Source organism: Salvelinus sp. IW2-2015, linkage group LG4q.1:29 (genome assembly GCF_002910315.2).
Source record: "Salvelinus sp. IW2-2015 linkage group LG4q.1:29, ASM291031v2, whole genome shotgun sequence".
Classification (NCBI taxonomy): domain Eukaryota; kingdom Metazoa; phylum Chordata; class Actinopteri; order Salmoniformes; family Salmonidae; genus Salvelinus; species Salvelinus sp. IW2-2015.
The window spans coordinates 54376801-54404115 of NC_036842.1; the positions used below are offsets into that span (position 1 = coordinate 54376801).

At 41.0% G+C, this 27315-nt stretch overlaps 1 protein-coding gene across 1 annotated transcript in view; it reads left to right on the forward strand.

Annotated features, from left to right (window-relative positions):
- Positions 1-27315, forward strand: part of LOC111962168 (metabotropic glutamate receptor 8-like) — a 246947-nt gene that overhangs the window by 7728 nt on the left and 211904 nt on the right. Inside the window, exon 2 of the mRNA XM_023985041.2 lies at positions 944-1804. Within this exon, the coding sequence (XP_023840809.2) occupies positions 1271-1804 (534 nt within the window). The 5' untranslated portion in view covers positions 944-1270. The remainder of the gene's footprint in view (positions 1-943; positions 1805-27315) is intronic.

The following is a 27315-nucleotide window of genomic DNA, read 5'->3' on the forward strand; positions in this document are numbered from 1 at the left end:
CTCCAATTATTACAATTATTTTATACTAATACAATTGCTCAGAGATAGACATTTTGTTTAACAAGTAAACCACCATTGGTGTGCGTGGCCAAAGAGCTCTATTTTCATGTCATCTGACCATAGCACCGCCTGGAGTTTGCTAAACGGCATTGGCACTTGGATTGGAACCGGTGTTATGGTCATATGACATGAAAATAGAGTTTTTGGCCACGTACACCAATGGTGGGTTTGGTCTTAGAAAGAACAATGCTCATGCAGAAAATACCTAAACAATACTGTAAAATATGGTTGTAGATCTTTGATATTATGGGGTATTTTTCTTCCACTGGTCCTGGGGCCCTTGTTAAGGTCAATGGCATCATGAACTTTACAGAGTTCCAGAATATTCTAGCCAAAAACCTGGTTGCCTCTGCCAGGAGTCTTAGCTGCAAGTGGATCTTCAAGCAAGATAATATCCCCAAGCACACGTTTAAATCCTCAAAGAAAAATCAACATTTTGCAGTGGCCATCTCAGTCTCCGGACTGGAACCTTATTTAAAAACATGTGGTTTGAAATAGAGTGCAGTCCATAAACTCAGTTTAAGGATATCAAGGATCGAGAAATATTTTGTATGGAGGAATGGTCTAAGATCCCTCCCAATGTGTTCTCCAATCTCATAAAACATTTTAGAAAGAGGCTCAGTGGCGAAATCTTGCAAGGGGAGGGTGCTGGAGTATTGAAAAATCTTTCTCTGGGCAATTGTATTAGTATAAGATAATACAATTGTTGCATTTTTTTGCATACATTTACATTTATTTCATACAGTCTTCTTTATCAAGGGATCCAGTAATTCCGGACCTCTCTGTATATGTTTAATGACTTACGTGTCTGTGTCTAATAGAGCTCAACCCTACATTGTGTAACAGATTAATTGTATTTCCCTTTGTCTCACTTCACAAACAGGGTCTTTTGAGCATGTGATGCCAAGGATTGCAGAGAGAGATCACCACTGTCCAGCCAGTGTGAGAAACTCAGCCTCTCTTCTCTCCAGCTCCCTTATATCACTCAAACTACACCCCCTTCCCAGTGATGCCAGGAACATGCATCAGCAGCTCTTTGAAACCAAGAGGTAATCATCCCTAACCCTACCCTGATTTAGAGAGGGGCACCCATGTTACGCCCCACCCTGTGCACCCACCACCACCCACCAGCTGCCTGCTGCGCCGATCTTCCAGTGCTACACCATCCCTCCCCTGACCCACTATCCCACTCACCCGCACTGCTACCACCATGGCCAGGGAGTCCAAACACCCCTCCCTTTCCCATTACTGCTTCCTCTTCCTACTGACTACCAAATGCTACTGGCTGTTGGTGTCTGCCACTCAGAAGGTCTCGGACCCGCAGCTGCCTCTGCAGGAGTATGCCCACTCTATCCGGCTGGACGGTGACATCATGCTAGGTGGCCTATTCCCTGTGCACTCCCGTGGCGAGAGAGGAGTCCCCTGCGGGGAGCTGAAGAAGGAGAAGGGCATTCATAGGCTGGAGGCCATGCTGTTTGCCATTGACCTGATCAACAAGGACCCAGAGCTGCTACCAAACGTGACCCTGGGGGCGCGCATCCTGGACACGTGTTCCAGAGACACCTATGCCCTGGAGCAGTCACTGACCTTCGTCCAGGCACTCATCGAGAGGGATGGCTCGGACGTGCGCTGCGCCAACGGGGACGCACCCATCTTTGCCAAGCCGGATAAGGTGGTGGGGGTCATAGGGGCAGCGGCTAGCTCGGTGTCCATCATGGTGGCCAACATCCTGCGGCTCTTCAAGGTGAGGATTCTGTTTCCGCTATTTGAAAATGGGATTGTTTTTATTTTTCCATAGTCCTTGTTCTCAATATTATTTAAGCTTAGGTTTGACTCAGGCTAAGATCTAGCCTACTCTGAAGGCTGTGAAAAGGTCAAAGATTTATGACGAGTCATCCCTTCAAGGTTCAGTTGGTTAGCGTAGCAGGCTTTGTTCCGCTGTCTTGGACATTAGAATGCAGATGGGGCTTCCATAGGCTTTGGCTTGGTGGGGTGTCATCATAAAAACATTATGCAATGGCCTTTATTTAGATAACTATTTTCCTCTCCCAAGCTAGTGGTTGGGCTTTTGTTAAAAATTGAGAGATTTTTTTAGACACAACCATCATCATCCTGTCATGTTGCCAATGGGTATTAGCAAGGTTATGGGTTGACAATATTGCTCTGGCATTGAGACGTTTGGCCTGTGTGCTTGGCATGTTCGCTATTGAAGCAGATAAAGCTCAATTACCCGATACCCCATTAGAATATAGTCAGCGTTATTAAAATATGTTTCACTTCTAACTCCAGAGGGCTGGAAACTATCATTGGTAGCTTATAACGGTTCTTGCATGCCAATCATGTCTGAATGTCAGCAGCTGACCAGTGGTAGACACACGAAAAGGTCAAACCAGTGATGCGAAACGACTGACTACGATATGGAGTTTTGGTTCCCAGATGGAAGTGAATGAGATGTACTTTAGCCCATAGTTGTTGAATATGTAGTGTCAGCCTGACAAGGTGTATTGTTCTCAATAGCTATGTATTAGTCCCATTCTTTTGTCTGGGCTAATCAAGTGAACTGTCCAAAAGGAAACATATATATACTATGCCCAATGTTTCTGTGATTTAATTGACCTTGATCGTGATATTGCAGCATATTGCTCTCAAAACAGCTTAATCTTTTGTCTCCCTTCTTTGTAATACAGAAAGCAACTGCTCTGGATCTAAAAATACAATGTGGGAAATGTGATAGACCGGCACTGAAATGTTGCATTAATCTAATACAGCCAATATCCTTTTCATGGTCAGCACAGATATTACTTACCCAACATGGAGGAGAGTATAAATATTTAGTGATCTGCTTGAGGAGAAAAGGTGAAAGTGGAGAATGACCCCGGCAGGTTAAATCTCCAGCCTAAAGCAGTGGCATGAGCAATGTCTTGACTGTGAATTAAATACTGATGGAATAGCAGGTAGCATCAGAGGTCAGAACAAGGGAGAGGAACGGCCTGACGGGCTGATAGGTGCTGCCCTAACAAAGTGGATAATGTAAACTATCTGCTCGGTGCAGTACATTATGTGAACCACAACCCATTGTTTTGAACACAATTAAATTATTTCACCCAGTTCTTATTTCAGACCTCCCCACACCCACCCCCCTCCATTGGACACCTCCCGGTGACAATGCAAGTCTCAGAAAAAACAACATATCAATGTCTGGTGAAGGATACGTTACATCCTGGACACTAAAGCTCTGATTTTACACTCCATTGACTCCACAGGAGGCTGTTGAGGGGAGCAGGATGGCTCATAAGAATGGCTGGAATGGAGTGGAAGAGATGTGTTTGATGTTTGATACCATTCCATTTATTCCGTTCCAGCCATTACTATGAGCCCGTCCTTCCCAATTAAGGAGCAACCAGTCACCTGTGATTGACTCCCATAAACAGACTGTGCTTTCGTCACTATCGATCCATGTGCTGAGGGGCTGGCCCAATTACAGTCTTAGTAATGGAGTGGATATGCACAGCTTCATCCTCAAGACGAGAGGAACTCTGAATTGTTTTCCCCTAAGTGCTGCTCCGTGATCAGCTTTCTCTTTCACCCAATCCCAACCTTTAACAATTGGGGTTAGTGGTGATGTAGTTGCAGTTTAAATGGATGTCGACCTCGGGGAGATCCCATCGACCTGTCATTCCAAACTGGGTTTCCTCAATCAAGTTCCAAGTCACAACCAGTCTGTGCAGGATAAAACCATGTTTGAAGTTCGAAATGGCTCCCTATAGAGTTACAAAATCCATTAATTCCCATCCAAAGTGTACAAAACCATATGGATTTGATCATCCATAGTTTACACACATTCAGTATTACTGTGCACTATATTTGGGTAATTTGGTGTAATTAGATTTTGGGACAGCAGTGTTAGAAACTGACTAATTGACATGAGAAGTAGTTTGGGGGTGGGGGTGCTGCGATTGTTTTCCAGTTTCTTGAAATACAACTTATTTCTATATGAATTCTGATATGGTCTATTCATTCCTTTTCCATTTTAGTAGACCCTCTTATACAGAGCAACTTACAGTAGTGAGTGCATACATTTTCATACTGGTCCCTCGTGGGAATCAAACCTACACCCTCATGATCTACCAATTGAGCCACATCATCACAAACCACTTGATGTCTCAATGTACTCAATTACTGTATTGTGCATTGTTTTTCATCACAGTGATAGAAAGTCTACAGCTAAAAACCTAGATTTTATTTTTATTTCACCTTTATTTAACCAGGTAGGCTAGTTGAGAGCAAGTTCTCATTTGCGACCTGGCCAAGATAAAGCAAAGCAGTTAGACACATACAACAACACAGAGTTACACATGGAATAAACAAACATACAGTCAATAATACAGTAGAAAAAGTCTATATACAGTATGTGCAAATGAGGTAGGATAAGGGAGGTAAGGCAATACAAAGGCCATGGTGGCGAAGTAATTACAATATAGCAAATAAACACTGGAATGGTAGATGTGGAGAAGATGAATGTGCAAGTAGAGATACTGGGGTGCAAAGGAGAAAGATAAATAAATACAGTACGGGGATGAGGTAGTTGGATGGGCTATTTACAGATGGGTTATATACAGGTGCAGTGATCTGTGAGCTGCTCTGACAGCTGGTGCTTAAAGCTAGTAAGGGAGATATGAGTCTCTAGCTTCAGTGATTTTTGCAGTTCATTCCAGTCATTGGCAGCAGAGAACTGGAAGGGAAGGCGGCCAAAGGAAGAATTGGCTTTGGGGGTGACCAGTGTGATATACCTGTTAGAGCGGGTGCTACAGGTGGGTGCTGCTATGGTGCCCAGTGAGCTGAGATAAGGCGGGGCTTTACCTAGCAGAGACTTGTAGATGACCTGGAGCCAGAGGGTTTGGCGATGAGTATGAAGCAAGGGCCAGCCAACGAGAGCGTACAGGTCGCAGTGGTGGGTAGTATATGGGGCTTTGGAGAAAAAACGGATGGCACTGTGATAGACTGCATCCAATTTGTTGAGTAGAGTGTTGGAGGCTATTTTGTAAATGACATCGTCGAGGTTCGGTAGGATGGTCAGTTTTACGAGGGTATGTTTGGCAGCATGAGTGAAGGATGCTTTGTTGCGAAATAGGAAGCCGATTCTAGATTTAATTTTGGATTGGAGATGCTTAATGTGAGTCTGGAAGGAGAGTTTACAGTCTAACATGACACCTAGGTATTTGTAGGTTGTCCCATATTTCTAGTCAGAACCATCCAGAGTAGTGATGCTGGACGGGGCGGGCAGGTGCGGGCAGCGATCGGTTTGAGAGAGCATGATTTAGTTTTACTTGCATTTAAGAGCAGTTGGAGGCCACAGAAGGAGAGTTGAATGGCATTGAAGCTCGTCGGGAGGTTAGTTAACACAGTGTCCAAAGAAGGGCCAGAGGTATACAGAATGGTGTCGTCTGCCTAGAGGTGGATAAGAGAATCATCAGCACAAGAGCGAAATTGATGTACACAGAGAGAGAGTCAGCCCAAGAATTGAACCCTGTGGCCCCCCATAGAGACTGCCAGAGGTCCGGACAACAGGCCTCTGATTTGACACACTGAACTCTATCAGAGAAGTAGTTGGTGAACCAGACGAGGCAGTCATTTGAGAAACCAAGGCTATTGAGTCTGCCGATAAGAATGTGGTGATTGACAGAGTCGAAAGCCTTGGCCAGGTCGATGAATACGGCTGCACAGTAATGTCTCTTATCGATGGCGGTTATGATATCTTTTAGGACCTTGAGCGTGGCTGAGGTGCACCCATGACCATCTCTGAAACCAGATTGCATAGCGGAGAAGGTACGGTGGGATTCGCAATGGTCGGCAATCTCTTTGTTAACTTGGCTTCTAAGACCTTAGAAAGGCAGGGTAGGATAGATATAGGTCTGTAGCAGTTGGGTCTAGAGTGTCTCCCCTTTGAGAGGGGGGGATGACCGCGGCAGCTTTCCAATCTTTGGGAATCTCAGACGATACGAAAGAGAGGTTGAAACGGCTAGTAATAGGGGTTGCAACAATTTCGGCAGATCATTTTAGAAAGAGAAGGTCCAGATTGTCTAGCCCGGCTGATTTGTAGGGGTCCAGATTTTGCAGCTCTTTCAGAACATCAGCTATCTTGATTTGAGTGAAGGAGAAATGGCGGAGGCTTGGGCGAGTTGCTGTGGGGGGTGGAGGGCTGTTGATCGGGGTAGGGGTAGCCAGGTGGAAAGCATGGCCAGCCGTAGAAAAATGCTTATTGAAATTCTCAATTATAGTGGATTTATCGGTGGAGACAGTGTTCCTAGCTCAGTGCAGTGGACAGCTGGGAGGAGGTGCTCTTATTCTCCATGGACTTTACAGTGTCCCAGAACTTTTTTGAGTTTGTGCTACAGGATGCACATATCTGCTTGAAAAAGCTAGCCTTAGCTTAGCTGGTTCCTAACTCCCTGAAAGTGGCATATCACGGGGGCTATTAGATGCCAATGCAGAACGCCACAGGATGTTTTTGTGCTGGTCAAGGGCAGTCAGGTCTGGAGAGACCAAGGCTATATCTGTTCCTGGTACTAGATTTTTTGAATGGGGCATGCTTATCTCTACTTGGTCACCATCCCGGATCCGGGAGCAGCCTCATCAGTAAAAAAGCTGACTAGCATAGCCTAGCATAGCGCCAAAGTAAATACTAGCATATAAATATCATGAATCACAAGTCCAAGACACCAAATGAAAGATACTCATCTTGTGAATCCAGCCATCATTTCCGATTTTTAAAATGTTTTACAGCGAAAACACTATGTATTTCTATTAGCTACCACAATAGCAAAAGACTCAACCGCATATTTTCACAATTTTTTTACCGCATAGGTAGCTATCACAAAACCGCAAAATAGAGATAGAATTAGTCACTAACCAAGAAACAATTTCATCAGATGACAGTCTTATAACATGTTATACAATAAATCTATGTTTTGTTCGAAAATGTGCATATTTGAGGTATAAATCATAGTTTTACATTGCAGCTACCATAAAAAAATATCACCAAAGCAGCCGGAATAATTACAGAGAGCAACGTGAAATACCTAAATACTCATCATAAAACATTTATGAAAAATACATGGTGTACAGCAAATGAAAGATAAACATGTTGTGATCCAGCCAATATTTCAGATTTTTTAAGTGTTTTACAGCGAAAACACAACATAGCATATTATTAGCTTACCACAATAGCCAACCACACAACCGCATTCATTCACCGCAAAGGTAGCGATCGCAAAGAAACAAGAAAGATATAAAATTATTCACTAACCTTGACAAACTTCATCAGATGACAGTCCTATAACATCATGTTACACAATACATATGTTTTGTTCCGAAAATGTGCATATTTAGCGGTACAAATCGTGGTTTTACAATGTGAATACGTAGCCAAACTGCACAAAATTATCCGAGATATCTTGGACAGTCACCTAATCTAATCAAATAACTCATCATAAACTTTACTAAAAAATACATGTTGTACAGCAAATGAAAGATACACTAGTTCTTAATGCAACCGCTGTGTTAGATTTTTAAAAATAACTTTAGTATGACATACAGCTTACATTATAGCGAGAACAGCGCCAAAATAAGGGCGTAAAATATATCTAAACATTTTCCACAGAAATACGAAATAACATCATAAATGGTTCCTACTTTTGCTGAGCTTCCATCAGAATCTTGTACAAGGAGTCTTTGTCCAGAATAATCGTTGTTTGGTTTTAGAATATCCTCTTCTCCTGTCGAATTAGCAACCATAGCTAGCCATGTGGCGCAAACGTGCCAACTTCACATGACGCAAAGAAAAGAAAATTCCAAAACTCGCAATAAACGTTCAATAACTGATATAACTCGGTTTAAAAAAACTACTTTATGATGTTTTTAACACATATATCAAATAAAATCAGAGCCGGAGATATCTAACGTGTATACCGAAAGCTTTTCAGAAGGCAATCTGGGGTTCTTCTCGGCGCTTCAAGACAATGAATATTCCAGACACGTCATTCCAAAAGCTCTTGTTCGGCCTCAGATCAGCTAGACACCCCATTCCACCTCTCACTGCCGTTTGACATCTAGTGGAAGGCGTATGCAGTGCATGTATATCATAGATTTCAGGCAAATTAATAGGAAGGCCCTGGAACAGAGCCTCGATTTCAGATTTTTCACTTCCTGTCAGGAATGTTTGCTGCAAAATGAGTTCTGTTTTACTCACAGATATAATTCAAACGGTTTTAGAAACTAGAGAGTGTTTTCTATCCAATAGTAATAATAATATGCATATTGTACGAGCAATAGAGAACGAGGCAGTTTAATTTGGGCATGATTTTTTACAAAGTAAAAAAAAAAARATTACAAATTTTTTACAAAACAGCGCCCCCCTATTGAGAAAAGGTTATTTAAGATGGTGAGGCACTTTTAAAGAATAACCAGGCATCCTCTACTGATGGGATGAGATCAATATCCTTCCAGGATACCCGGGCCAGGTCGATTAGAAAGGCCTGCTCGCTGAAGTGTTTTAACCTGTCAACAGCCAATAAAATTGCAGGGCGCCAAATACAAAACAACAGAATTCTCATAAATCAAATTTCTCAAACATACAAGTATTAGGCACCATTTTAAATAAAAAATTCTCGTTAATCCAGCCACAGTGTCTGATTTCAAAAATGCTTTACAGCAAAAGCTCCACAAACGATTATGTTAGGTCACCACCAAGTCACAGATAAACCCAGCCATTTTTCCCGCCAAAGAGAGGCGTCACAAAAAGCACAAATATAGATAAAATGAATCACTAACCTTTGATGATCTTCATCAGATGACACTCATAGGACTTCATGTTACACAATACATGTATGTTTTGTTCGATAAAGTGAATATTTATATCCAAAAATCTTATTTTACATTGGCGTGTTRGATTCAGTAGTTCCAAAACATGCAGTGATATTGCAGAGAGCCACATGAATTCACAGAAATACTCAAAATAAATGTTGATGAAAATACAACTATTATACATGAAACTTTAGATACACTTCTCCTTAATGCATCCGCTGTGTCAGATTTCAAAAAACCTTACGGAAAAAGCATAATCTGAGAACGGCGCTTAGAGCCCAAACCAGCCAGAGAAATGTACGCCATGTTGGGTAGTCAACATTATTCATATTATTCATATATAAATATTCACTTACCTTTGATGATCTTCATCAGAATGCACTCCCAGGAATTTCAGTTCCACAATAAATGCTTGTTTTGTTCAATAATGTCCATTTATGTCCAATAGCTTCTTTTGTTAGGGCGTTTGGTAAGTGGTCCATTCGGACGAAACGTTCAAAAAGTTATATTACAGGTCGAAGAAACTTGTCAAACTAAGTATAGAATCAATCTTTAGGATGTTTTTATCATAAAAGTTCAATACTCTTCCAACCGGAGAATTCCATTGTCTGTAGAATTGCACTGGAACGAGAGCAACCTCTCAAGTGAAAGCGCATGACTGAGAACGAGGCTGTAGGCAGACCCCTTAGTAAAACAGTTCCCATCCGGCCCCCCTTCACATGAGCAGCCTGAAACCACGTTCTAAAGACTGTTGACATCTAGTGGAAGCCATAGGAAGTGAAAAATAACCCATATCCCACTGTGTATTTGATAGGGGTGAGTTCAAAAACTACAAACCTCAGATTTCCCACTTCCTGTTTGGATTGTGTCTCAGGTTTTTCCCTGCCATATGAGTTCTGTTATACTCACAGACATCATTCAAACAGTTTTAGAAACGTCATAGTGTTTTCTATCCAATACTAATAATACTATGCATGCTATTCATCCAAAATTGAAAATGCTGCCCCCTATCCCAAACAAGTGATCGCGATAAGCGGTGCTCGTTTGACCGCAGACACATTACAGATGCAGGCAATGAGGCAGTGATCGTTGAGATCTTGGTTGAAAACAGCAGAGGTGTATTTGCAGTGCAAGGTGGTTAGAATGATATCTATGAGGGTGCCCGTGTTTACGGATTTGGGGTTGTACCTGGTGGGTTCATTGATAATTTGTGTGAGATTGAGGGCATCAAGCTTAGATTGTAGGATGGCCGGGGTGTTAATTATGTCCCAGTTTAGGACATGGATGAAAAGCATACCCAAATTCAACTGCCAGCTACTCATCCCCAGCAGATAAGATATGCATAGTATTAGCAGATTTGGATAGGAAACACTCTGAAGTCTCTAAAACTGTTTGAATCATGTCTGTGAGTATAACAGAACCTATTTAGCATGCGAAACTCAGATCATTAACCATTCAGATTTTTGTTGTTCTTGAGGTCACTCTCTTTTCAATGGATTTTCATTGGGAATACAGATTTGTAATTGACCTTCTTGCAGTTCCTACTGCTTCCACTGGATGTCAACAGTCTTTAGAAATTGGTTGAGGGTTTTTCCTTTGCGTAATAAAGAAGTACGGCCATCTTGAACGAGGGTCACTCGAAGTGTCCTGTTTGTTAGAGGCGCATGACCAGAAAGCTAGCTACAGTTTGTTTTAATCCTGTATTGAACACAGATCATCCCATCTTCAATTTTATTGATGATTTACGTAGAAAAATACCTAAAGTTGTATTACAAAAGTAGTTTGAAATGTTTTGGCAAAGTATACAGGTAACTTTTGAGATATTTTGTAGTCACGTTTCACAAGTTGGAACCGGTGTTTTTCTGGATCAAAGGCGCCAAATAAATGGACATTTTGGATATATATCGACGGAATTAATCGAACAAAAGGACCATTTGTGATGTTTATGGGACATATTGGAGTGCCAACATCAGAAGCTCGTCAAAGGTAAGGCATGAATTATATTTTTATTTTTGCGTTTTGTGTCGCGCCTGCAGGGTTGAAATATGCTTATCTCTCTTTGTTTACTATGGTGCTATCTCAGATACTAGCATCGTTTGCTTTCCCCGAAAAGCCCATTTGAATTCTGACATGTTGGCTGGATTCACAACCAGTGTAGCTTTAATTTGGTATCTTTCATGAAAGTTTAATTTTTATAGTAATTTAATTTAATAGTAATTGTATTTAATTTAATAGAATTTGGCACTCTGCATCTTCTCTGGCTTTTGGCCAAGTGGGACGTTAACTTCTCTGGGATATGTGGGACGCTAAGTGTGAACCACTGGTACCATAAATGCTAGTTAGTGCTAGTTTGACCACCAGAGGGGATCTTTGAGAAGCATTTGATAGCCTTCAATAGTGGCTGTACTAGAGAATTTAAAACCATTTTTGTATAAATATAGTATATGGGACTGATTTTAAGAAATGTTGCTTAATTAAATTGATTAATATTATGGTGTTTCTATTCCAAGAAAAACGAAAAACCCTCTGGGGTTCCATTAGGATGGAACGGAAAATATGGAGCTGTACAACGTGACGGTCGGGAGTAGGCTACAGTACTGGGCTATTTAGCTAAATAATCCCTGTGTCGTGCGGGCACGCGAGGAGACTGGGGTTCAATTCCCCGACAGGGAGGAAGGAGTAGGCTGTCCTTGTAAATAAGAATTTGTTCTTAACTGACTTGCCTAGTTAAATAAAAGTTACATTTGTAGTCTAACCAATGTACTACAATGTACTACAATTGTAGTCTAACCAATACCCAAACGGAGATTCAGTGAAAATAAAAATCTCGTTGATTTATCAAGACCAGTCCCCATGCTTGTCACAGAGCAGCGCAAAACGGTGCAAAAATAGTTGCAGGCTATTGCTTCAAATCCTATTGCTTCTAACTTCAATATGCTCTTTAAAATAAATAAGACCTACACCACTTTTATCAGCACATTGCTCAACACTATTGAGACTCATGTGGCGTTACGGTAGGCCTACAGTAAATTGAAAAATATGACGTGACTCTCAGCCAATAATTACATGAAGAGAATTGGAGGATTCTAAATTAAAACCAAAAGCTGCCTCATGGGTCTCCCGGTTGCAGCTGGCATGGGTATCGAACCTGCATCTGTAGCAACGCATTTTGCACTGCAGGAGCCCCCATCTAATCGGGAGCCCCCTTCCATAAAGTATCAAAATACAGAGAGGTGTTGGTAAAGCTAAATTGTCCTGCTAATAGCCAATAATGGCTATTATAATACTGTACATGGTGTCCAGGTCAGGATAACCAAAACATATCTTTATTAAAGACTATCAGAAAGAATGTTGGTACTTATTTATTTTGATCCAAAACTGTGAATGAGTGAGTCACTCAGCTTTATGTACAGTTGAAGTCGGAAGTTTACATACACCTTAGCCAAATACATTTAAACTCAGTTTTTCACAATCCCTGACAATTAATCATAGTAAAAAGTCCCTGTTTTAGGTCAGTTAGGATCACCCCTTTATTTTAAGAATGTGAAATGTCAGAATAATAGCAGAGAATTATTTATTTCAGCTTGTATTTTTCATCACATTCCCAGTGGGTCAGCAGTTTACATACACTCAATTAGTATTTTGTAGCATTTCCTTTAAGTTGTTTAACTTGGGTCAAACATTTCGGGTAGCCTTCCAGAAGCTTCCCACAATAAGTTGGGTGAATTTTGTCCCATTCCTCCTGACAGAGCTGGTGTAACTGAGTCAGGTTTGTAGGCCTCCTTGCTCGCACACGCTTTTTCAGTTCTGTCCACAACTTTTCTATAGGATCGAGGTCAGGGCTTAGGGATGGCCACTCCAATACCTTGACTTTGTTGTCCTTAAGCCATTTTGCCACAACTTTGGAAGTATGTTTGGGGTCATTGTCCATTTGGAAGACCCATTTGCCACTAAGCTTTAACTTCTTTGATATAGGGGGCAGCATTTTCACTTTTGGATGAATTGCGTGCCCATAGTGAACTGCCTCCTTCTCTGTCCCAGATACCAATATATGCATATTATTATTACTATTGGATATAAAACACTCTTAAGTTTCTAAAACTATTTGAATGATGTCTGTGAGTATAACAGAACTCACATGGCAGGCAAAAACCTGAGAAAAAATCCAAACAGGAAGTGAGAATTCTGAGACTGGTCATTGTTAAATTCATCGCCTATTCAATTCCCTGTAATATATGGATATGTTTGCACTTCCTACGCCTTCCACTAGATGTCATGAGTCTGTATAACGCTGAATGAAGCCTATACTGTGATGTGGGACCGGATGGGAGGTGTTTGAGTCAGTGGTCTGGCAGATTGCCTGTTCTTGGTCACGCGCATTCCTCATGATATCGCCATGCGTTCCATTACTTATAGAGACTGAAAAGAATTCTCCGGTTGGAACCTTATTGGATATAAATGATAACAACATCCTGAAGATTGATTCTCTACTATGTTTGACCAGTTTATTCGACTTGTAATATAACTTTTTGAAGTTTTCGTCCGACGTTTGCCTGCATCTGCGCGAGCGTTTGGACACGTGTACTACACATGCTAGCAAAAGTAGCTAATTGGACATAAGTAATGGACATTATCGAACAAAACAATGATTTATTGTGGAACTAGGATTCCTGGCAGTGCATTCTGATGAACATAATCAAAGGTCAGGGAATATTTATGATGTAATTTTGTATTTCTGTTGACTCCAACATGGCGGAGAAATGTTGTTAAATCTGAGCACCGTCTCAGATTATTGCATGGTGTGCTTTTTACGTAAAGTTTTTTTTAAATCTGACACAGCGGTTGCATTAAGAACAAGTGTATCTTTAATTCTGTGTAAAACATGTATCTTTCATCAGTTTATGATGAGTATTTCTGTTATTTGACGTGGCTCTCTGCAATTACTCCGGATATTTTGGAGGCATTTCTGAACATGGCGCCAATGTAAACCGAGATTTGTGGATATAAATATGCACATTATCGAACTAAACATAAATGTATTGTGTAACATGATGTACTATGAGTGTCATCTGATGAAGATCATCAAAGGTTAGTGATTAATTTTATCTCTTTCTGCTTTTTGTGACTACTATCTTTTGCTGGGAAAATGGCTGTGTTTTTCTGTGGCTATGTAATTGTTTGGTGTGCTTTCCCCGTAAATTATTTTTGAAATCAGACATGTTGGCTGGATTCACAACATGTGTAGCTTTTAATTTGGTGTCCTTCATGTGTGATTTCATGAGAGATTGATTTTTATAGTAATATATTTGAATTTGGCGCGCTACATTTTATCTGGATTTTGACCAAGTGGGACGCTACCGTCCCACCTATCCCAGAGATGTTAACTTCCTGACTGATGTCTTGAGATGTTCCTTCAATATATCCACATAATTTTCTTTCCTTGTGATGCCATCTATTTTGTGAAGTGCACCAGTCCCTCCTGCAGCAAAGCACCCCCACAACATGATGCTGCCACCCCCGTGCTTCACGGTTAGGATGGTGTTCTTCGGCTTGCAAGCCTCCCCCTTTTTCCTCCAAACGTAACGATGGTCATTATGGCCAAACAGTTCTATTATTGTTTCATCAGACCAGATGAATGTGCAGTTGCAAACCGTAGTCTGTTTTTTTTATGGCGGTTTTGGAGCAGTGGCTTCGTCCTTGCTGAGCGGCCTTTCAGGTTATGTCGATATAGGACTCGTTTTACTGTGGATATAGAGACTTTTGTACCGGTTTTCTCCAGCATCTTCACAAGGTCCTTTGCTGTTGTTTTGGAAATGATTTGCACCTCTCGCACCAAAGTATGTTCATCTCTAGGAGACAGAACATGTCTCCTTCCTGAGAGGTATGACGGCTACGTGGTCCCATGGTGTTTATACTTGCGTACTATTGTTTGTACAGATGAACGTGGTACCTTCAGGCATTTGGAAATTGCTTCCAAGGATGAATCAGACTTGTGGAGGTCTACAATTCTTTTCTGAGGTCTTGGCTGAATTATTTTGATTTTCCCATGATGTCAAGCAAAGATGCACTGAGCTTGAAGGTAGGGCTTGAAATACATCCACAGGTACACCTCCAATAGGCTAATTGACATMATTTGAGTCAATCAGAAGCTTCTAAAGCCATGACATCATTTTCTGGAATTTTCCAAGCTGTTTACAGGCACAGTCAACTTAGTGTTTGTAAACTTCTGACCCAGTGGAATTGTGACACAGTGAATGATAAGTGAAATAATCTGTCTGTATACAATTGTTGGAAAAATTACTTGTGTCATGGTTGAAAAACGTGTCGTGGTTGAAAAACGTGGTTGAAAAACGAGTTTTAATGACCGCAACCTACAGTTGTATTCGGACGTTTACATACAGTTGTGGCCAAAACTTTTGAATGACATGAATATTAATTTCCACAAAGTTTGCTGCTTCAGTGTCTTTAGATATTTTGTTCAGATGTTACTATGGAATACGGACGTGTAATTACAAACATTTCATAAGTGTCAAAGGCTTTTTTTGACAATTGTGAGTGAGCCCACACCCTTGGCTGAGAAGCAACCCCACACATGAATGGTCTCAGGATGCTTTACTGTTGGCATGACACAGGACTGATGGTAGCGCTCACCTTGTCTTCTCCGGACAAGCTTTTTTCCGGATGCCCCAAACAATCGGAAAGGGGATTCATCAGAGAAAATGACTTTACCCCAGTCCTCAGCAGTCCAATCCCTGTACCTTTTGCAGAATATCAGTCTGTCCCTGATGTTTTTCCTGGAGAGAAGTGGCTTCTTTGCTGCCCTTCTGGTGGTGCCCCGATCCCGCAGCTGAATCAACTTTAGGAGACGGTCCTGGCGCTTGCTGGACTTTCTTGGGCGCCCTGAAGCCTTCTTCACAACAATTGAACCGCTCTCCTTGAAGTTCTTGATGATCCGATAAATGGTTGATTTAGGTGCAATCTTACTGGCAGCAATATCCTTGCCTGTGAAGCCCGTTTTGTGCAAAGCAATGATGACGGCACGTGTTTCCATGCACGTAACCATGATTAACAGAGGAAGAACAATGATTCCAAGCACCACCCTCCTTTTGAAGCTTCCAGTCTGTTATTCAAACTCAATCAGCATGACAGAGTGATCTCCAGCCTTGTCCTCGTCAACACTCACACCTGTGTTAACGAGAGAATCACTGACATCATGTCAGCTGGTCCTTTTGTGGCAGGGCTGAAATGCAGTGGAAATGTTTTTTGGGGATTCAGTTCATTTGCATGGCAAAGAGGGACTTTGCAATTAATTGCAATTCATCTGATCACTCTTCATAACATTCCGGAGTATATGCAAATTGCCATCATACAATCTGAGGCAGCAGACTTTGAAAATTAATATTTGTGTCAATCTCAAAACTTTTGGCCACGACTGTACACTTAGTTACATTGTTTTAGTTTGAACGTGCAGACTGGCACTAAGAACAGCGGGAATGTTTCTCTAGTCAGCACCATTGTTAGTGCAATGCCTCTTAGTGTTGCTCTGTGCTACCCAGTGGGGCGGGGTGGGGGTACACCTCCCTTCCTCATCCTCCCTTCCCCATGGGCTAGGTCGGTCTTCTGTGCTCTGCTCTGCGGCCATCCCGTGCCCCCTGCCCTCATGCCTTGAACCGCCCACCGCTGTTTCAGTGAATACAGCTGGAGAACTGCAAGGCAATCCCATTTTGCGACACTCTGGAGCCATGACCAATATGACCAATATATATTGTCCTGCTAATAACAGGGTTAATAATATATCTGTGAGAATATCCAAGGGGCTTTTATATAGTTCTAAATTAATAATAATAATCGCTTTGTTTAAAAAATAACAACATTTGGAGATGATTTAATTTTCAAATAATGTAAAATGAGCGAGAGAAAGGCCATTCTTGAACATGGGGTTAGACATTGTTTTTAATTTGTAAATAAAGACAGTTTATTATTTATTTCTGTTTTTAGAGGGAGAGAAACCATAAACCTACAGTCATCTCATGGGTCTCCCTGTACAGGCCGGCGCAGGTATTGAACAAGCATCTGTAGCAATACAGCTTGCAGTGTCTTAGACCGTTGCGCCACTCAGGCACTGTACAATGTGACCGGTCGGGAGTGGGCTACAGTACTACAGTAAGAGCAAAATAATCCTAATAAAATAATATAAACCTTAATGTAACAACAGTTTTAGTAAGTAATACTGAAGTCGTGCACAATTATCAGTTTCTATTTAGGTTTATGTCGCCCAATCATTGTCAGTTAGAGACACAGTAGCGCCTTGGGACCCAAAAGCATATTCAGTGCTCTAACTCTAACGCTGGTCTGGAGCAATAAAGTAGTAACGCAGGGTACCGTACTAAACCACAAATTACCTCTAAGTCCCGCAGCATAATCACAAAACTTTTAGTGGAGAAACCACTATATGAAATAACACATATGGAATCATGTAGTAACCAAAAAATCTGGTTGAGAGAATTCCAAGAGTGTGCAAAGCTGTCAAGGCAAAGGGTGGCTATTTGAAGAATCTCAAATATAAAATATGATTTGATGAACACTTTGATGAACAGATTTGATGAACACTTTTTTGGTTACTACATGATTCCATATGTGTTATTTCATAGTTTTGATGTCTTCACTATTATTCTACAATGTAGTAAATAGTACAAATAAAAACTCTTGAATGAGTGATGTTCTAAAAATTTTGACCGGTAGTGTACTGTGTTTGTAGCTGTATGACCCAGTGTGGTTTAATAAATCTAGTTAGAGCTTTCTTCGGAGTCCGACTTTAATTTGTACCAGACTCTTCCGACTGTAATTTGTACCAGGATACAATATAAAAGGTGTCAATTCAGTTCCGCTTCGAGGTTATGTAGTAATGACGCGGAACATGATGTGATCAGCACATGTGACTAGGCAGAGAGCCTTTGTGGTGTTGACGCCTTAAGGTAGTGTGGTCCACGTGTATCTGGCCCTCCACTGAGGTCTCTGACCCAAATGAGGCTGACCTGTGGTGTGCGCTGTGTGGTGGTAATTCTCACCAAAAGGAGAGAGACTGTATTCTTCAAAACTACTTTATTATAAGATTTGCAAAAATGAAGCAATCAATAACAACCACTAAATCAGTGCATCATTAGGAAAGCCCAAAAAACCGAGTTGTCTCTCTCCTCTTATAGAAAAAGTACAACCTATTTTGTCTACGTGGCAGTTTAGCAGATGGGTGGAAACAGGACCGGAAAATGGTGTGCAAAAGCTGATATAGCTTGTCTGTTCAGATTTAAATAGCTGATGTTGCCACCACTGTCTGTTCCATCCTGCATGTTTCCACACATCTAAGTTCCTGTAGATTGTGAAAACAGGCTTTCACATACTGAGGTCGCACCCAAATGGCTCTTATCTGTACACCCAGACTGATGACGAAGTCACACAAGACAAGCCTGTATCAGTAAAAATACTAACATATAACGATATACTATGCCGTTTCTACTTAAGAGAATTGTCTATCTAATTAAACAGTATAGTATGTCATTAATATTTAATTTCCACCACATCTCCTCCCTTTTGAGATTAATCTCAAACTAATAGGAAATGACTCACAAGCATTTTCATCAAACAAGCATTAACATAAGGAAAAATGGAAGACCGTCTTACACTTAGTACATTACAATCATAAATTACCTCCATTGTCATTGCGTTTCAACTCTCCACATAGTGCAATTCATTCTCAGAAGGGGGAAAGGAACATATGAATTTAAACATCAGTACATACTTTATCACCACACACACACACAAGGCAATCGCTTCGTTGAGACTGTCCATATTGCCACAGGGTCACCATGACGGTAGGCCCTTAACTCTACCTTGGGAGCACCATTCACATAACCCCCACCGTGAGCATGGCCTATGGACATGCTGCACCATTAACTCAATGTTTTTACCTTGGTGTTATGGATTTATCATTGTCTTCATCAGACATGTAATCAGACATAGGAAATAAATCAGGCAAATAGGGTTCTGAGGCGTCTCCTTCAGGGCTCGGTAATGGCATGGCAAGAATAGTCTCTACGGCTTTGCTGCACAATTTCTTAACACAAGTTATAATAAGCATAATTGTAAAAAGATAACTAAGCCATAAATCAACCAATGAAATATTGTAGCTCCTATAACACCAAATAATGACTGAACCCATCCAAACGGATTCCAATCGTTGTCTGGTTGGTGTTCGTTTGCGAGATCACCGCTGAGCTCTTTGATGTTCCACTACAATAGTCAAGTTACCCTCACCCCGGGGTATGAATGTACAGCAATGGTCACCTATCATTTGGCACACTCTTATGCAAACATTCTGTCTCAAACACATGTGTCCATCATTCTCCCCTTCTCGTGTTTGAAATCACACATAGGACTATTGGTAAATTTTAAACTTCTTCCTAATTATTATTGTTTACATAGCCCATTTGAATCTCACCCAATGTCTCCAGTCTTTCTAGTGAGGGTGATCAGGCTTCACCAGGGAGTCAGAACAAAGGTCATTCAACCCCATTAAGTGTTTCCTGTCCCTTATCTTTGCCTCTACCCCAGAAAGCACTTCAAACATTTCCATCATTCTGCGTACCAGTTTACAACCAAATTAAAAAAGACCCCACACAATAAATCAAACACGGTATTTACACCACCTAACAAATATTCATAACCGGTGGGTTGTGTGTGCTTGCTGGTGTGTGTGGTAAAACATAGGGCAAAATCCAATGGCAAGGCCTTACTTATTTGGGAGCTCCCTTTACGGCCGAATAAAACTGCAGAATTTCACTAACTGCTCTCCCAAGGCAACAACCTCGGGAAACATTTGAAAGGGAGAGAAAATAAACATTTAGTTAGTTTTCAATTTGCTAAATCTTAATCAGTCCAAACAATTCAAAATTCTTACTTTCCTATTAACTTACTTTACCAGGTGAACAAAAAGTTTAAAATTACAGTCAAAACAAACATGATAACTTCTGTTCACAGTGAGGCCACTGTCCTCCCTCCACTCATTAACCGTTTTTGTCTAAAATGTAAAATGTCATTTTAGATTTGGCCACCCAATTCTTGCACCTGATACAACTGCTTTTTCAAAACTCTACAAAAAAAACTTACAATATTAACTTCTTGTGACCCCTCCTCCCTTCGTCAATTCTATACATCTATTCACAATAAAAACAAAATCAGTCCTGAGGTAGTCCTGAGGCATGGTCTTAGGGCTCAGGTCCTCCGAGAGAGAGAAAGAAAGAGAGAATTAGAGAGAGCATACTTAAATTCACACAGGACACCGGATAAGAAAGGAGAAGTACTCCAGATATAACAAACTGACCCTAGCCCCCCGACACATAAACTACTGCAGCATAAATACTGGAGGCTGAGACAGGAGGGGTCAGGAGACACTGTGGCTCCATCCGATGATACCCCCGGACAGGGCCAAACAGGAAGGATATAACCCCACCCACTTTGCCAAAGGACAGCCCCCCCACACCACGTAGAGGGATATCTTCAACCACCAACTTACCATCCTGAGACAAGGCCGAGTATAGCCCACAAAGATCTCCGCCACGGCACAACCCAAGGGGGGCACCAACCCAGACAGGAAGATCACGTCAGTGACTTAACCCACTCAAGTGACGCACCCCTCCTAGGGACGGCATGGAAGAGCACCAGTAAGCCAGTGACTCAGCCCCTGTAATAGGGTTAGAGGCAGAGAATCCCAGTGGAGAGAGGGGAACCGGCCAGGCAGAGACAGCAAGAGCGGTTCGTTGCTCCAGAGCCTTTCCGTTCACCTTCACACTCCTGGGCCAGACTACACTCAATCATATAACCCACTGAAGAGATGAGTCTTCAGTAAAGACTTAAAGGTTGAGACAGAGTCTGTGTCTCTCACATGGGTAGGCAGACCATTCCATAAACATGGAGCTCTATAGGAGAAAGCCCTGCCTSCAGCTGTTTGCTTAGAAATTCTAGGGACAATTAGGAGGCCTGCGTCTTATGACCGTAGCGTACGTGTAGGTATGTACGGCAGGACCAAATCGGAAAGATAGGTAGGAGCAAGCCCATGTAATGCTTTGTACGTTAGCAGTAAAACTTTGATCAGCCCTTGCCTTAACAGGAAACCAGTGTGGGGAGGCAGAGTCCTAACAAGGGACATCTTAGAAAAACAAAAAACAAGCCTGAAACCCTTTCTAAAGACTGTTGACATCTAGAGGAAGCCATAGGAACTGCAATCTGTGAGGAATTCTTTTGAATATCCCATAGACTAGTATTAAACTAACCTGTGACCTCCCCCAAAATTATCTGGATGGATTTTCCTCTCGTTTTTGCCTGCCATATCAGTTCTGTTATACTCACAGACAATATTTAACAGTTTTATAAACTTCAGAGTGTTTTCTATCCAATGCTACCAATTATATGCAGATCCTAGCTTCTGGGCCTGAGTAACAGGCAGTTTACTTTGGGCATGTCAGTCATCCGAACTTCAGAATACTGCCCCCTAGCCCAAAGAGGTTTAAACAATTTTTGTTAACATTGGGATGTGATTTTAGGAGTCATAAGAGATAACTACTAATCATATCCTTTGCACATTAACTTCTCTAGGATAGGGGGCAGCATTTTCACGTTTGGATGAAAAGCATACCCAAATTCAACTGCCAGCTACTCATCCCCAGCAGATAAGATATGCATATGATTAGCAGATTTGGATAGAAAACACTCCGAAGTTTCTAAAACTGTTTGAATCATGTCTGTGAGTATAACAGAACTTATTTAGCAGGCGAAACCCCTAGGACAAACCATTCAGATTTTTTTTTTGAGGTCACTCTCTTTTCAATGGATTTAAAGGAAAAACCTCAACCAATTTCTAAAGACTGACATCCAGTGGAAGCGATAGGAACTGCAAGAAGGTCCCTTAGAAATTGGATTCCCAATGAAACCCATTGAAAAGAGTTACCTCAAAATAAAAATAATCTGAATGGTTTGTCCTAGGGGTTTCGCCTGCTAAATAAGTTCTGTTATACTCACAGACATGATTCAAACAGTTTTAGAAACTTCAGAGTGGTTTCAATCCAAATCTACTAATAATATGCAAATCTTAGTTTCTGGGCCTGAGTAGCAGGCAGTTTACTTTGGACACACTTTTCATCCGTACGTGAAAATACTGCCACCTATCCCAGAGAAGTTAAGCCGTCAAATCTTGTCAGTCCACTAGGGACCTTTGTCTCTTGTAAGTGTGTGTGTTATTCTGTGTTATTTAGTTAGCTCGTGAATGAATAATTAAATCCATTTGTGTAGTACTGAATACTGAACTAGGCTGGGGTTCTTGCAGATCCAAGAAGTTTGCGACTGATCAGAATGAGACTGATATGAGGTAATGATTAATAAGTGACTGTTATCGATATATAACTTACATATTCTAGAGTTTAATTCGGGAGATGGTAACTCGTTAAACAACAACTTCGTCCATGGTGCACCAAGTTCCTAATGAGTTAATTGTTACATGATTCATTTAATCAGACAACAATTAAACATAGCAGGTAATTATTCGATAAATAACAGTCATCACGTTACTGAAAGTCACGTCATGACAATTTATACATATTTCAGACATGGAATGCAATAGATGACAGTAATCACCCCAGATATACCTGGTTAACTTGATAGGTCATGTAATCATCTGGCGAAGTGGAGTCTGTTGTTTAGACATGTAGCTAGCTAGCTAAACAATGAACCATAATCCCAACCCATACAGTACAGACAGATTTTGTTATAGCTAGCCACCATGCATGAAATACTGTAGTATGAATCTGTAGGTAGCTAAAGCTAACCAACTACGTTCAATGTTAGCTAGCTAGCTAACATTAGACTATAACAAGCAATGCAAATGGCTTTCTGAGATACAAATAATATTGCTACACAGATCATACACGTAACATTAGCTAGCAAGCTACCAAGCTAACGTTCGCTAGCTAGTGAACAGTTCGCTTTAACTTGCAATGAAAAGACTTTCTGACAAAATTGGAAACTTATAATATCTGAAAATGTAGCTCTTATCCATTTACATGGATGCACCCTTCACGGCAGACTGGAACCCTTTAACTAGGTTAAGATCACCTCTATCATTTCCGTTTTGTTTGTAGCTACAGCTTGTTTGGCCCGTTGTGTCAAGTCACTCCAGTTCACACTAACCGTGTGCAGAAAGTAGTCCAACTTTTTCCCACTGATCTTCGTCGATAGCGTCTGCTAAATGCAGGGCAGCAATGTTGTTGAGTGCAGTAGAAACACTTTTGTAGTTGTCCATGGCTAACGTTATGTTTCAAAAAAGCCGGGGTAGCAAGGATTATCTACACATACTGAGCAGCTCATGTTATAGACAGAAGCATACTACATGGCAGAACAATCTGAACTTATCTCTCGACATGTCCAGCCCATCCATTATCTCAGCCAATCATGGCTTGCTGGAAGGTTCCTGGCTTTTTCCATGGCTAAACCAACTAGACTCGTAATTTCAATGTTTTATTCATATTTACAGATGGCATACAAGTTTGTTACTAAGGCACATGACAGTTCACATGTTCCATAAGCACTTTTTGCAAAAATCACATTTTGATGAAAAAAAATGACATCCAAATGCTTCTCCTGTGAAGTAGTGACGTGTGACATATATCTAGATTTCTGAAACGGGCCTCAAATCGGAAAAAATCTCGAGTTTGGACAGCAATAGAGTACAGCACAGTACAGTGTAGAAGAATACAGCACATTCTACTCTACTGTACTGAACTATACTCTACTTTCCCTTATTTTGTTAAGTATTATTGTTGTTAAACGAGTCACCATACTAAGCCTTGGATTCAATCAGATCAAGCGTTAACTGCCGATTGCCAACACCCACATAGCTGTTGCTTTGGCAGTGTCAAAGGTTGTAACGGTGTTGGAGTTGTCAAATTGGTGAGCTGCTCTTCATCATTGTCACGAAGCCACACCCACCCCACTTGTGTTAGAAGTTCAGAGCTAAAAAGTGTAGGCTGTATAGAAAAAATTCAAATTGAAAATCAAACAACAAATAAATGAGGATTTCTATCAGCCTAATCGACATGTAGATTACATCTCACATTACAGTGTTTGAACTTGTAAACAAGGCTGCTTGGGGTTTCTCTTAATGTGACTCCGTGCAGCCAATGGCAATGTCCGCTTTAGGTATAATGCCAGGAGCTGCTTGTGGATTTGACAGCTCTAACGCAGTTCCACCTCTGACACCGCCAAAACAACAGCTATGCAGATGTCGGCTAAAGCGTAACTGATTTAATAGAGCCCTTACTCTCTATGTGTATGTGTGTCTGATTAAAAGGGAAGAAGAGATCGGACCCCAAAAAATGACACCATGATGTAATAGAATATTCATTCAGTACAACCAGTGTTTCTTTTTTGTTTTTTTAACATATATTTAGTAGGATTTTTTTGTTCTGCCCTATTGTCTACAATAAAATCAGTAAATATGGCACTTTACAAAACAAAAGCAGTTCATACATTCTCATAGATCATCATATAGTGTTAACATCCTAGAATATGGGATATTATTTTCTTCAAATAATGCTCAGAAAACAAATTATTTCCAAAACATTCATGGTTGCACTGAATTATGTCTTTTGGAGGTAAATATAATAATCATGTAAAAAATCTAATTTTAAACAATAATTTATTGCAACAAGTCCTGAATGTGCATAAGTAACAACTGACTTCCCTTTAACACCCAAGGGAACATAAAAAGTATTTAAAAATGTATCTTTTTCTTCATATTCTGCATTAAATCTGTAATGAGTTTAACTGAAAAGCCTCCGAGCCCATGTTTATTGAAGTCATACATGGCTAATGAGGAGAGAAGGGGTTACCAACATGAGTTATCTAAAATTAGCTCTAAATGACTCCGGGGAGGAGTGAGTTAGAATGTGCCGATGCTGAGTTTTCTCATCCACCTACCGACGCTGTCACAGTATTTAACAGTGGAAGTGTGAGGCGCTGTATTTCTGGTGCGCAAACAGATTTCACTGTGTTAGATCTCTCATGAGTATTCACCATACCATATTTTTAACCTGATTTTCGGTCAGTGAGAGGGAGCAAGGAAATTAATGCCAACGATAGCAACACCCCAAAATGTACAGTGCATTCGGAAAGTATTCAGACACCTTGACTTTTTCCACATTTTGTTACGTTACAGCCTTGTTCTAAAATTGATTACATTGTTTTTTCCCCCCCTCAATCAACACACAATACCCCATAATAACAAATCAAAAACAGGTTTTATACATTTTTACAAATGTATAAAAAATAATATCACATTTGCATAAGTATTCAGACTCTTTAATCAATACTTTGTTAAAGCACCTTTGGCAGTGATTACAGCCTTGAGTCTTGTGTATGATGCTACAAGCTTGGCACACCTGTATTTGGGGAGTTTCTCCCATTCTTCTCTGCAGATCCTTTCAAGATCTGTCAGGTTGTATGGGGAGCGTCGCTGCACAGCTATTTTCAGGTCTTTCCAGAGATGTACGATCAGGTTCAAGTCCGGGCTCTGGCTGGGCCATTCAAAGACATTCAGAGACGTCCCAAAGCCACTCCTGTGCTGTCATGGCTATGTGCTTAGGGTTGTTGTCCTATTGGAAGGGGAACCTTCACCCCAGTCTGAGGTCCTGAGCGCTCTGGAGCAGGTTTTCATCAAGGATCTCTCTGTACTTTGCTCTGTTCATCTTTCCCTTAATCTGGACTAATCTCCCAGTCTCTGTCCGCTGAAAAATATCCCCACAACATGATGCTGCCACCACCATGCTACACTGTAGGGATGGTGCCAGGTTTCCTCCAGATGTGACACTTAGCATTCAGGCCAAATCATGGTTTGAGAGTCCTTTAGGTGTTTTTGGATGTTACTTTTACAGTGGAGTGGCTCCCATCTTGCCACTGTACCATAAAGGCCTGATTGGTGGAGTGCTGCAGAGATGGTTGTCCTTCTGGAAGGTTTTCTCATCTCCACAGAGTAACTCTGGAACTCTGTCAGAGTGACCATTGGATTCTTGGTCACCTCCCTGACCAAGGCCCTTCTCCCCCGATTGCTCAGTTTGGCCAGGCAGCAAGCTCTAGGAAGGGTCTTGGTGGTTCCAAACTTCTTCCATTTAAGAATTATGGAAGATACTGTGTTCTTGGGTACCTTCAATGCTGCAGAAATGTTTTGGTACCCTTCCCCAGATCTGTGCCTCGACACAATCCTGTCTCTGAGCTTTTTGCTCTGACATGCACTGTCAACTGTGGGACCTTATATAGACAGGTCTGTGCCTTTCCAAATCAGGTCCAATCAATTGAATTTACCACAAGTGGACTGTTTTCGTTTTGTCAACATGGGGTATTGTGTGTAGATCGATAAGGAAAAAGCTGTATTTAATACATTTTAGAATTAGGCTGTAACGTAACAAAATGTGGAAAAAGTGAAGGGGTCTGAATAGTTTCCAAATGCACTGTATGTCACCTGTACTGTAAGCTTCATATTTACGGTACATTCTCCTTGGTTCGTTGGTGCGTCAGGACAGAATTTTTGGGTCAATATTGACATTTAGATGTCAACATGGCTGCCAGTGAATCATGTGATATCATTTAAGAGCATCACAATGCCTTTTAGTTGAAATCACAATGACCAAGCTCTCTCAGCATATGGCCCTGTGTGCGCAGTATTAGCTAAACAGAGACTGGAGTAGATTTAGTGCTAAATTAAGGACATATCAAATTAATTATAAGAGGATCAGTGGAGTGGTGGTGCATAGAATTGTTGCATTGTTCTTCTCTGCATTAATTTATCTGCCTCAGTAATAAAATGTTAATGAAATCTTGCTCTCCCCGTCACCATTATACTTCACCTCTGATGATATTCTGTTTTGCTGAATGCATATCCTCACGGGAAATGATGGTAGTAGACTCCCACAAATGAAACTCTGTATTGAAGAGATATAACTGAGCAATAGAGATGCTTCATCATTACTGTGTCATTGTGTGCCCTTGTGATTTTTGAAAGAACATATCCTTTTGGGAAAGCAGTAATAACTTTATTGATTCATTCATGAACACGGGGGAAAAGATTAGCTGTGAATCGTTTTAGCTAATGAATGTTTCTGGTGGTTACTGCAGCAAAACGGCTTTCTGCAGGGTTGCCACCTTTATTAGCCTTTCCTCCTTTCACCCTGGTTGTCCTTTGAGCTACTTTAACAGTGCAGAAGACGTGGGCCTGGATACAAAGCGGGGAAACTTTGGTACACACAAATAATGATGGCAAAGTGTATAGAGGATTTTGTTAAAACCTGTGTTATT